A 13,758-nucleotide genomic window follows, 5' to 3' on the forward strand; every position below is an offset into this window, starting at 1 on the left:
TGATTGAGTAAAATGTGACATAGATTCAAATCCTGTGCCTGGTAAATGTGTTACACCTACAGCCAAGCTTGTTGTCATATCAGAAAAAGGGCTGGAGATCAAGGAGCTTTTTCCCATGTGAGGATGGTGGGTCACCGCTTTATCTGGGGAAGCTTCACTTATATACATTATCGCATTTGAGTACCCAACAGACAGCATACTTAATAGCTTAGTCTGCAGGACACTGTGTGTGTTGCAATAACTGTAGTCTGTATGAGGCATGATAGTTATATTATTGGAGAAAATGCTTGTTGGACGAATCGTGTGGTAAGGAATCCCCATGTGCTGAGGTGTGTTTGAGATTTCCTGAATCAGCAATGATGCTGGGGTTTCCCTGGAGTCAAGGAGTCTTAGATGACTGTAGCTTTTGTCTGACATGCTAGGGAGAATGTGTACTTTATTAAGGGTGGTTGATATTTCAGATGTATTTTGAGACTCAAGGGGAAAAACAGTGTGATCTGTAATTTCACTTAAAAGCTGATCTCTTGAGTCAATTACGTAAGATGGACTCTCCTTTATATGCTGAGACACTGATGTGTCTCTGTGAGAATCTACAAAGCTGGTGTACAACAGGGACAGTGGTTGTGACAAGGCTATAGAAACACTTAAGGTCGACAAATCTACCACCTCTTCTGCAAAGCCCCTAGTCTCAGTGGCACTGAACCATTCTGAGGCCTTTGAGAAATCCAGCGAGGCTGCCAGAACTGGCAGAGAGCTGGTAGAGGGCAGGGCGAGCATGGGCAATACATCCATCCTCTCTGCTCTCATCTGAGAGCTTGAATTAACGGGTGAGGATGGAGAGCTGCCCCATTCATCTGTCAAGGTGGCTGTCGTGATGTGTGGTGACTCAGAACTGCTGCTGACAGAATTATTAGACGTACCTGACAGGCCCCTTAGATCTGCTTCTGAAGAATGATTGTCCTTTTGCCTGTGCAAACCCCTATATAGAGTCTCCAGCAATCTGTTTGCATGTGAAGGCTCCAGCACCTGAGGTGAATCTAATCTGGAAGGGACAGCCACTGATGGTGAGGTAATAGTTTTACCTTCAGTGTTAAGGAAAGAATCTACAAAATTGGGGGTAATCAAATAATTTGAGCTATTAGTGTCTGGGTTTTGAGTGGGAATAGATTGATTGTTTAATGGGGATAAAACCAGCTCACTGTTGTCTTTAGCACCTGAGCTGAAGAAGCTTTCAGTAGAGCCAGGTGTCAGAGCCACGGAAACATCAGTGACCGGCGTCAGGGACAATGGAGTGGGCCTGATGGTCTCCGTCATTAAGTAGTCACTTTGAACCTCTGTGGCAAGCATCGTGCTGGTGTGTGAACTTAGTGCCTCAATAAGTGTGGAACTGCTGTGAGCTGAATCCATAAGTAGCCCTGCTTCAGTGGTGAAAGAGGGATGGAGAGAAGGAGTAGGACGTGCCTCTGCTATGAGGGGATAACTGCTTTGTGAAGGAGAATGACTTACTGCCAGCAGTTCTGTGAACACAGCCGTCTGATAAGGGAGGAAGTCTGATTGGGACTGTGGGAAGGTAGCTATGGGCGATACAGTAGTGGATTCTGTTAGACTGTACGTAGTGTCTATGGCCACTGTCCTGCCATAACCTGCCTCTAAACTTTCCACCTGTCCCTGTACAGTCACAGTGGGTTTTATCAAATGAGATGTGGAAGCTATAGGACTTTGCACAAACTCCGTAAATGTGTGCTCCACATCCGTTGCATCTGACAAGCTTTTGTGCACAGCACTCAATAATTCAGAATCTACAAGATAGGTAGATGAGAGCTCTAACACTGAGAGTGACGATGGCTCCGCTGTTTGTCCAGTCCCTGTGCTCAGTCCAAGTAGAGTCATCTGCATATCTGCCTCACCCGAAGCTGAGGCCAAAGAAGGAATAAGCATCCCACTGCTCTGGTTAACTAGCTCAGGGGTCTGAACCATTGCTGTCCATGGTATAGTAGGTTGAGTTTGATTCTTTAAATTCTCCTGCTTGTTTACAGCTGTACTCATATCATCAGGGGCCCTGGTGCTGGCAGTAGATGTGCTTCCCACTTCTAACAAGGACATGTTAAGAGGAATGACAGTGGCCAGGCTTTCATCAAGAGAATAGGTAGAATCAAAGTCAAACAGACTGAACACGTCATCATCTAAATCAATATCATAGAAAAACGCTTCCGGGCCAAATCCTGATGAGTAATCAAGTGTCTCAGTGCTGTTCTTGTTGTTGTCACTCTGGACCCACTGGGGCTTATTCCACGGCTTGTTTTTTCGATTTCCCAGTGATGCAACCGGATAAGTCTCATGGTCTTCAGTTCGGTTGTGCTGCCACAGCCCTTGGGAGTAGGTTGGCCTTCTTGTTGTCAAGTTCTCAACACTAGTTTGTGGATCAGAGGACATTTTTGTCACACTTTTGGTTGCCAAGGAAGGCGGCTTAGTCAGAAGAAAAGTAGGACGTTTTTGGGCCCGGGTGACTGCAGTATATGGCTTCTTTCTTATAGGCCAAATAAGAGGCGTGGAGATGAAACCAAGAGATGTTTTGGAGCTCCGTCCAGCAGGAACAACCGGAGGCCGAGATGGCAGGGAAGTTGTTGGCAGGGCTGTTGAGTGCAGAGGCAGCCGCAGCAATGACCACAAATACACAGCCCTTTCTTTCTCTGTGCCAGTACGTGGACGGGTCGTTTGAAATGAAGAAGTCAAAACAAAAACTTAATATATCACAACATACTCACGAAACATGACATGACAGGATACATGATATGAGGAGTTAAGGAAATATATAAAACATATGTAAACTTAAATACATGTCTAAATATTCATGTGAATAAACCACTGAAAAATATATTCCAACAAATACCAACAAAACATGAAGTGAAGTCCATAAACCATGTAATTTCACACCCTGTATTTAAAATGATTATTTTTTAAAATCACTTAATAAATATACATAGTTCATAAAGCATGCACAGGTCAGCCATGACTTTAACACCATCGGAATAATATGGAGTATTTATTGAACCAATTTTGGTAGGTACTACCTATAGCATAACGAGAACACCCCACGACACCTGCTGTTCTGACCCAATTATCTTACTTAACATAATTTTCTTCTTGTACACTTTTTAGTATATTTTTCCTGCTTTCAATGCATCAACTTCAAGAACTGACTGGTCACTTGTACTGCTTCATTGGTGAAAAGTAATCAATGATTTTCCCATTTACCTGTCAACGGTGTTAATGTTATGGCTGTTCAGTATATATTAGGTAATTTACCGTAAGTGTAATATTTAATCTGTAGGAAAATTATTCTGAACACATAGCTAAAGTGAAAATAGAGCTTTTAGGGGCAATGAAGTAGTAGGTTCTTCAGAAAGAAAAGAGAAGCTGTGGCCACATTACACATCTGCAACAGCATCAGCATGGAAGACACTGGATAATGTAATAGATAGCAGACTTTATGCAGTCATACATGATAATGTATTTAGATTTTATTTTAATTGTAAATACCTGTCCACTTAATCTTGGTCTACTAAAATGAGAGCATTAAATGGTTAGCAGAATCTGTATGAAATAAATAAGAAAATACACATAAAATATTTTGACTTTATCTGACATTCTTACTAGTACAGCCTCTTAGAACCTAACAAAAAGAAATGTTACAGTAATTCCATGATAAAGACAGTCAAACCATCATAGCGTCCAACCACAATCATACAAGTCAATATCTAGCTACAGGGTTATGTGTTTTGTCATTTTGCCGACAATCAGTATTGGGGTTTAAAGAAAGTGTGATGGGTGGGACATTAACAGCAGGGACTGTAATAGTTTCACAGTTCTTGGCCCTTGTGGAGAAAAGTGTAATATCCAAAATGTAATCCTCAAAATTATGTAAGTTCATTTACAAAAAAAAAAAAAAAAAAAAAAAAAATAGAAAACCCCCTAAAAAGAGTTTTATCAGCTGAAAGGTCCCAAAATAAGTCAAGCTTAGCACCCGTTAGCTCAGCTTAGCATAGCCCCCTATTCTCTCTGTAGGTCTCCCAAAGTAAGCACAAGCATGTCAGGAGTGACTCAAACACTCTGGTCTTACCATTGTTTGCTGTGTTGGATAGTGGGTTAGTAGCAGCGGCTGCAGATAAAAGAATGAACTGACTGACTGGAGACAATGACAGCAAATGTGAAAAGGTGAAACAGCACACACAGGACAGAGCAACACATGTAATATGCAAGTAGAGCGAGATATGAACTCGCAGTATTAAGTATTTACTATAGTTCAGTTAAAGTGTGTAGTCTGTCAGAGTTTGATAAAAAATGACATTTTTTTCACTCTGTAAAATTGTAAATGCCAATTTGGTTTAGAACAGACATTAGACTGCTTTTAAAACATATTTATGTCTTAATATCAAATGTCACATGAAACATGCTCATAATAGCTAAGATCTGTTAAGGAATTAGCAGCAAAATGAGAAGTGTTAAAGTTCATGCCAGATTGGTGGCATAAGCAGAACGACATAACATTTTCTGATGTGCTAATAAGTTATGTAATGAAATTGTTATAATATGTACTTCGAATGATTTAAAAACTGACAAAAAGGCTGCATTGATACTGAGATATAAGCTGTGTAATACAGCTGCTGACTAAACTAGGTTAAATCTATTGATTCCAAAAGTTTACTAGTAGTTGTTCTGCTGGTGATTGGTGTTCTAAGTAATGAAGTCTGAAGTAGTGATGGAATAATAATTAATTAATTAATAAGTAATTTAAATACATACAATTAGTGATTTGTATAGTTAGAGTACATGTTTGCAGAGTTAGAACTTCTTGTTAGAAAGATTATTAGATGGTGGCAGACCTAAAAACTGGTACATTGTGGATAAATATAACAAAGTATTTGAGTATAAAATGGTAGTAGAAAGAGTGTGATGTATAAAAACATTCGATTCGATGATTTTCAATTCTCCTACACCTATATTTTATTCACAATAGAATTTAGAACGTGTCAGATGTTGAATGTGAGACATTTTACCATTTCATGAAAACATTACCTCAATGAACAGCACCTAAATCTGCTCGACCACCAAACGCTGGAATTGCTTTAGTGTCTGTGACCTAAACAGTTTCTACATCTGGAAAGGCATCATCAATGCTGAACAGTATCTATATGTTTGTGAGCAACATATGCTCACATTCAGACAACGTCTCTTTCAGAGAGGGACTTGCATATTTCAGCAGGACAAAGCTGAACCACAGACTACATCTATCAATACAGCATGCCTTCCAGAAGAGACTGAAGTCCAAATTCTTTACCAATAGAGAACACTATTCATGAAGCAAAAAATACAGCAAAGACATCCCAGGACAGATGAGCAATTAAAATCCTTCATCAGAATCAAGAAAGAGGAAGCAACTGCCTTTCTTACAATAAAATCTCACTTTACACATCTAATATGCGTTCTATATTGTATTGTGAATAAAATATAGCTATAAGAGAATTATGTAAATGAGATGAGTAAATGAATGAGAAAACACATTTGTGCATGTATGAAGTCATTTTAAAGTTGAGTTCAAATCACTAATGATTTACAAAAACTTAGATTGATTCTATGAAAACCAAAAATCCATGACTGCTTTACTACAAATTTATAATGAACATTAACTGGTCTACATTGGCTAAATGGGCTCTAACTTTGTTTAATGTCCTAAAGAATCTGAGAACAGCATAACAAAATAATTGTTATCTTAAATTTGATGGTATACAGTCTTTGAAATAAAAGCTTACCCGTATTTGCGGTGTTGGTGGTTGTAGTGCTAGTTGAAGTAGTAGAAGATGTAGTGGGAACTAGTTATGGTAGAGGAACAAAGTGTTTAAGCAGTTAAGGCATGTTAGGCTTCATTAAAAAGAGAATAAAAATTAATTAGCATTAAGCACATGCACACAAATTAGACCTTGTATTAGCTGCAATGCTCTGGCAGGTGACATAACATAACAACAGTTACAAACATACAAGAAAAAAGTAAGATAATCTATTTTTACTATTTAATGTCAAATTTTAAATCAGTTAAAAATACATATATTCTACAGTGTAATATAAGTAATATTGCATTTCATAGTTAATGCTATATAAGAAGTGGATGTAATCTAAAAAGTTATAAAGTGCAACATGTCATTTATTTTAGTGTTGTACTAATGAATTAATAAAAAATAATAAAAGAAATACTGGGATATGAAAAGGGCTGCACAATCTATCGTTTAAGCATTTAATGCACCTCTGTTCCCCGCAGTTTTATGCAGATATTTCCATTTACAGCTAAAATCACGCTTTTGACCCTAGAAAAACTCTCTTATTTAAAAGGCCATTTAAAAGCCAGATTAAAGGGACGGTTATTGTTGTTTTGCGGTTTTCCTGGATCTCTGACCTGAGACAGCGCCGGAGTGGGGGCGGAGCTAGTGATGTCATCGGTCCTGCATTGTTTAATATCTCGATAAATATCGTTTAAAAAAAACATTGCAATGTCAATTTTTTCAATATCGTGCAGCCCTAGCTATGACTCATTTTTATAGTTTTGTTGGTTTGTCAATGCTTACATTTTCCGCAAAGTGCACAACCAGTGGAGTATCAGATGCAAAATGTTTAATTAAAATGTTAAAACAGGCCTATATTTCAGTTTACTATAAAGAAAATCAAGTTATTGTAAACTGTGAAAAATGTATAAATCATTTATATGTATAACTGTATAAATGTATAAAACCTTTAATTGGCATTTTAACAATGACTGTTATAAGTGCAAATAATATTCTGAATTTATGACAGAAGTTTGCTCACAGTCACAAAAAAAGGAATGAAGATTATTTTTTTAAAGGTAGGTATTAATGACTATAGTAAAGATATACAAAAATGTCTTTTTTATCTATTGTTTTATTAAAAGTCTTAAATCTTTAAAACTAAAATTTAATAAATAAAAAGCATTTGTTTGTGTTTTAAGAATATCTAGCTAATATTCCTTTAGATCAGAATGGAACAAATAAAAAAATATACGACAACAGCACTGTCATTTAGTTCAACAAAATTTTTATAGATGCTTTAGACAGATGCCATGATAATGACATTGTGTGTGAAGGCACACATTAATACAAAAGTTTTAGTTGTGGCAGTAGTCAGAGGTTCTGGTTATTAAAACAGCAGTAGGAAAAAAATGACACTATGGCGGTTACAGCAGCCTATAAATAACACGTGTCTTTATGATGAGACGAGCAGAACTGTAATGAAACACTTCAGCTTCTCACTGCAACAGGTGAAATCTGCTGGTGCAGAAAGCTTACCAGTAGTTGTGCTGGTGGTGGTTGGGGTAATAGTGGTAATAGTGGTAATAGTAGGGGTTGATGTAGTTTCAACTAGTGAAGGCACAAGGGTAAAGTGAGTAAATGATTAAAGCACAAATGTTAGGCTCATCATATTAAAGAGAGTAGGATGAAAGACCTAAAGCTCACTTCTTACCAGTAGTTGTGTTTAAAGACATGCTAGGAGTGGTTGTGTAGGAAATGGTAGTAGTAAAAGCTGATGAGAATAGAAGAAGAGAATGCAAATGAATGAACACTGTGTACACACATACACATCAAACCCTCTGACATGTGTAGTTTAAGTGTCTTTAATGCTCCCTATATAATAATATATGATTTCCATCCTATGTGGGTGACACAGTGCTAGTGTTAGAATTGTATCAGTAAAACTGACACAAAACTGTTCAAAAAGTTGAATATTTTCTCAATTACACCTAAACTGGATATAGAATCAGGTTGCTACTTCTATCACAGTGGTGAACACTGAACATCTGTTGCAAGCATTTACTGAACCTCCAATTAGTAATGCACAATTAAGGCCAATTCATACATGTGTAATTTTAAAAAGATACAGATGGAATTAAACAGTCATGAAAATTACTGTGATACTATCTAACACTCTTTATTGTGAAAAGGTTAACCCAAAACATTTATAAGACTAACTTCAGTAGCTTGCAAAAATGTTCATACACCTTTTTTTTTTACATTTTGTCACATTACAACCACAAACTTAAATGTATTTTATTTAGATAAGTTAGATAGCTGAGATAAATAGACATTTTAAAGAGGTAAATTAGCACACAAAAGTGACATGCAAAAGTATTAGCCCCTATTCTCTGAAACCCCTAAATAAAATCCAGTGTAATCAATTGCCTTAAGAAGTCACATGATTAGTTAATAGAGACCAGCTGTGTTTAATTTAGTCTCAGTATAAACACACATTTTCTGTTAAGGCCTCAGTGGTTTACAAGTATAACAGTAGTAAACAAACAGCATCATGAAGACCAAAGAATTCACCAGACAAGTCAGAGATAAAGTATAGAGAAGTTTAAAGCAGGGTTAGGTTATGAAACATATCCCAGGCTTTGAGCAGCCCAAGGAGCACTGTTCAATCCATTACCCAAAAAGGGAAAAGGGATTTGACAGGGATTCTATCAGAACTTTATGGAAAAGGGTGGGTGTGCAGCGTGCATGGCGCACCTGTGTAGCTGAGATAGGAAAGGACTCAACTGACAATTGACTGTTTAAATTAGGGTTTAAATTAGCCAGTGGCGAACCTGTTTTTGCCTGAAATTTACCTGAACACATCTTACTTCCAGACCATCATGCCCATCGGCGTAAATTTATTCCTAAACTCTACACACTACTTTAACACTGCAGGCGCAAGGTGTGAAAATAGACTGTTGACAGGGTGTAAGATAGGAATGAGCATCGAGATGTGCTTCGCGCAGGGTATAACATAACAAAAATATGTATGTGTTAGAATGGCCCAGTCAAAGTCTATCAATTAAAATCTCAATAATATACATTTAAATACAATTTGTGGTTCTAAGGTGACAAGGCACTATAACTAGTTCATTTATTTATTCAAGTATCCCTCTTTGAAAAACCTTTAAACATATTTTGACAAAGCAAAAAAGTGTTGAAATATGCAGCAGAAATAATGAATTACTACCATTTGTTTTAACATCCACAGTTAGAAAGTACTCAAAAAAAAAAAAAATCCAAAAGTCCCATTTCAAGAATGTTACCATTTGTTTAATTATTCTACCTGCAACATGTGGAGCCTCTGGGCCAATTCAATTCCTAATAACTAATTATGGAAATAATTTTTCATTTTTTATTAACTAAAGGGCTAACACTGATATAAGTTCACATAGAAAACCAACAATGATGAGCTATAAAACAAAAGAGAAGGCACAGCCGAATGCTTACCGTTGGTTGATGCATTAGTAGGAATCGTGTTAGTGGTGACAGTGGATGGGGCGGTAGTTGTTAATGGTGCTGGTGGCAGGAATGGAGAAAGGTTACACTGGCATTAAATGGAGATTAGAGTGGCAATGAAAATGCAAGATAAATCCACGGAGCAACTGAACAGTCTTGTGTGTCACAAGCATAGCGCAGGGGTGACAAATGAAAATGAGAAGCATATCTGAACAACAATTCTCACCACATCTCAGTGACTAGACTTGAAATGAACCTTCCATTCCTCTCTGATCAGTATGTTTAAATGCGGCCCCACCTAATTTCTCACTGGGTCACACTAATAAAGAAAGTTCAGTGTCACTGTAACGACCATTTGTGTTGTTGAAACTGAATGAAGTACTCACTGTTCACTGGATTTCACACACGTTGGACCATATTATACTTTAGTCTAGTTTAGAAAAGAACACATTCTCACCTTTTCATCTTCACAATGCAGACACTAAGTCTCATTAATACCAAAGACCAAGGTTTTTGTTATCCCATAGCACACACAGTGTGGGCTAAATAAACCTATGAAACAGCATGTTTCCAGTACTTCATACTAGCCAGATGACCGGCAATTCTGGGAAAAATACAGCACTGTTAAGGTAATGACAAGTGGAGGGTGACAACTGACCCAGCTCTGGAAGCCATACATTAGGGTTGTCATGGCATTTAAACACATGCAACATACCATGGAAAATGTTTATACACAATTGTTTTAAGAGCCAAACTGGGTCAATTTTAGCCCAGATGTTGACAAACTCATGGCAGTAATTCTATTGTGATACAGGCCCAGATAAAAAAATAGTATAAGTGTGGGCCAGAGTTGTTGAGAAAATAATTATTGTAATCTCTTAAATGGAAAGCCAGTTCTGATTTTGTCCCCAGAGGTTACTGGTTATGTGTTGTGGATATTTACTCTATAGCAATATTTCACAGTCCAAACCCATATTTCTGCTCACTTAATTATTTCCCCAGTAAAAAACCTTTTGAAACCCAGAAATGTATAATTAACCACTATAAGTGAAGAGGTACTATTGGCTGTTTTTCATACACAAAAAAATTGGATTCCACACATCAGACTGGTTTTCCTCAGCTATGAATGAGATAATTAAAACAGTTGGTGGTAACATTGGCTTCAACCTGTTCATTAGTTGAGTTAGGCCAAGTGTAATGGAAGCAGGCAAAACAAGGAAATGTGCTCCCAGAACATTTGTGTGGGTTATACTGCAAAACAGCAAGCATCAGCTGAGAGAAAGAGAGCATAGGGAACTGCACAACGACCTTTCATGACCTTTACTAGAAGCAAGGGGGCTGTTATTTCTTGGCTGGCTATCAGTATGATTATGGGGAGAATGAGCACACTCTGGATTCTCAGTAAAATGATGCTGTAAAAATAAGACCTAATGATTAGACATTATGCGTGTTTTCCTGAAAAATAAAACATAGATTAGACTAACAAACAAGGATCAGCTACTGTCAAAAACAGATAAAATATATATATAATTTTTAGAAGTAACGTGCCATGGCATAGTGTCTCCCAAAACTTCTGTCTAATTATATAATAGTCCTTAGCATCCTAAACTGTGACATGTGAGAAAATATCCATTATGTTTAATCTAAAATGGAATATATCCTGTAAGAATATGAAAAAACTCAAGCTTGAAATACCTGGGCAGCCCAGTCCAGAGGAAGCACAGCTGGTGGTTTGTGGGGTAGTATATGGTATAGAAGTACCTTGAAAGAGAATAAAAAACCAACAACAACAGTTTAGTTAAGTAAAGATATACTTCTATTGTGCAGTGTGATGCTATACAGAATTTTAGCCTAATTCAAATGTTTTTTTTTCCAGCAGAATGAATATTTGTTTTTTATTCTTCACTCTACATGCACAATTATTACATGCACATATATTTAGTCTCATTCCAACTTACATAATGTGTCACTATTTAGTGTTATTTTACTCATTACTCATTTATTCACAAATGCACATACGCCTTAAATGCAGTTTTACAACACAATGGCACACTATATATCATTTAACAAAAGTTATATGCATCTGAGAAAATATACTAAAATATGGGTCATGTTAACACCTTAATATCAATTAATACAATTTCTTAGCATGTCAAAGTATGTGCTTAAATATTTTTAAACATGCTCTTAAGAAAGCACATTATTTATCATCTTTATCATCCAACACCTGGTTTAGCTAAACAATCTTTAATTAAGTTAAAACAGGAGTTTAGCTGCTTGTAGAATTTTATAAATTCACATATAGGATACAGGCTTCAAAAACACCTCTGCATTTATACAAAACACAAAGAAAAATGGTCCTTTTTTGCATTAAAGTTTCTGTAACATGTAAACTTTAATCTCTGTAATCAAACAAAATGTTTTTTGTAATAAAACATTGAAAAATAAAATATAACTACTACTACTACTACTACTAATAATAATAATAATCAATACAAAACCACTTGGGTTCATATAGTTGGTCCTGATATTTGTACAGTAGTTCTGTTTTCAGGCCAGTTGTCTGTACTGAAATATACACGTCTGTATAGGCAAAGGAAAACGTGGCATAGTAAAAGAATCCAATCTTTATCCACACTCTTCAGGGTCTGGAAAATGGAATGTAGCCCTAAAATGTCAGCCGAGAAACACCGGCATCAGTCTGCCAGAAGTGGAATATAATCACTCTGCTGCATCACTGACTAATTCAAAGCTTTTGCCTGTTGGTTTGAAGCCATGCCCAGGAATGCCATCTCCTCTCAACAACACAAATATCTATTATCTAAAGTAACCGTCAATCCTGCTTCATTCTTCACAATTTCATCAGAAAGACTTCTGAAAGTACACTTTATAAAGGTCAATATTCTACGTAGTTCTGTTCAAGAACAGAAGTCATTTTCTTTTTAGCTGTCTGTATTATGATGTATAGGGATGCATTTTTTGTATTATGTAATAATAATAATATAATAATAATAACAACAATAATAATAATAATAATAATAATTATTATTATTATTATTTATCCTTTATTAGTAATTGACAAAATGTTTTCTGTCAAATGTTGTATTTCATCACATTAAATACTCTAATAAACAGAAAATTAAAGCACTACATTACTAACATGAGGCAACAAATTGGTATTTATTTCCCTGCATTGAATATTGTGTGGAATCGAGATAACAGCACAGTATAACAATCTGTTTAGGAGTCGCACCTTAACCTTACCTGCAAAATCAATGTAATGCATTTCACTGTTGTCTTCCTTTATCTGTAATGTTACTCTATAATCTGTAAGCACTTTTCACAGACATATACCGGTAGTACATAAGACTAAAGGAATGAGTTCCTGTGAAAGACCCTTAAAACAACTGAGCTGAGGTAATCCCTGATTGTGGAACTACTTAGAGGATCTAAGCCGCACCACATCGTAAAAGTGAAGTAGCAGGGCACACTTTTTAAGATCCTCTAAACATACGGATAGAGATGACCCGCTGAGGCAGCTGTCTACTGTTACAGGGCCTCTGCTCGCTTCAAAGCTCTACTTTAAAGGCTTTCTTCAGCTGAAAATGCTAATGATGAAATAGAGGAAAGCCGGAAGGAGACTGCTAATAAGACATCAAGCTAGCTGATCCTCACTATCTGTCCTCCATTGTTAGCATTTTATTCAAAGAGGCAAATAAACCCTTGTAAACGTGAGGGTGGTTTACCCAGCTAGAGTTTCTTTGAGGGCTAGTATCTTTTTTATACAATTGGAAAATGTCCTTAAAACATTTAATTTATCCTGAACTAGGATCTAGGTTTAGGGTCACAGTAGCCCAGTTTTCTGCACACAAACCTCGTTTACTGCAATAAAGAAATGTTCAAACTGTACTACAAAAATTAAACACTGTGAAGGTATTTATTTCAGAAAAATTATAAATACTGGCATTAGAGTTAGAATAACTATCACGTTGCACGCTGAATGCTATGTTTGGTTTGCTAAAATGCGGTTTTATAATAAAGGATGTTGAAAAAAGTGAAAGTTTTACAATTTCATATATGGTCATTTATTTTATAACTTTTCTGCTAATTTATAAACAGTAATGCTATGACAAATTTTTTTTTTTCTTGACTTTTTTCTCAGTTAATATATGGCAAATTTAGTATGGGGTATGTTTCTCAGTTACAGTTTTAAGTAAAGTACCTTTGGTGAGGTTTTTGAGCTCTGGATCCAATCATTCTGACCTGAACACCCCCGATCCCCCCTGACAGTTTTCCACAAGAGGTGGGGGAACTTCATCCTGTCCACTTTATCAACAGCGGAAAGCAGACTAACAAGACTGCCCAATGAGATGAGAGGGTCTGGGGGCCAGGGTTTTGGGGAGCATGTTTATTAGTGACAGCATTCATTTTTCGCTCCAGGCCC

General features: G+C 36.6%; 1 protein-coding gene across 1 annotated transcript in view; it reads right to left on the reverse strand.

Moving 5' to 3' along the window:
- Positions 1-13,758, reverse strand: part of adgrg6 (adhesion G protein-coupled receptor G6) — a 58,079-nt gene that overhangs the window by 19,373 nt on the left and 24,948 nt on the right. Inside the window, exons 5-10 of the mRNA XM_049467732.1 lie at positions 11,010-11,075; positions 9,306-9,374; positions 7,528-7,587; positions 7,353-7,424; positions 5,811-5,870; positions 4,121-4,309 (exon numbers count right to left, since the gene is read on the reverse strand). Coding sequence (XP_049323689.1) covers positions 4,121-4,309; positions 5,811-5,870; positions 7,353-7,424; positions 7,528-7,587; positions 9,306-9,374; positions 11,010-11,075 — 516 coding nt within the window. The remainder of the gene's footprint in view (positions 1-4,120; positions 4,310-5,810; positions 5,871-7,352; positions 7,425-7,527; positions 7,588-9,305; positions 9,375-11,009; positions 11,076-13,758) is intronic.

This window comes from Astyanax mexicanus, chromosome 1, assembly GCF_023375975.1.
Source record: "Astyanax mexicanus isolate ESR-SI-001 chromosome 1, AstMex3_surface, whole genome shotgun sequence".
NCBI lineage: Eukaryota > Metazoa > Chordata > Actinopteri > Characiformes > Acestrorhamphidae > Astyanax > Astyanax mexicanus.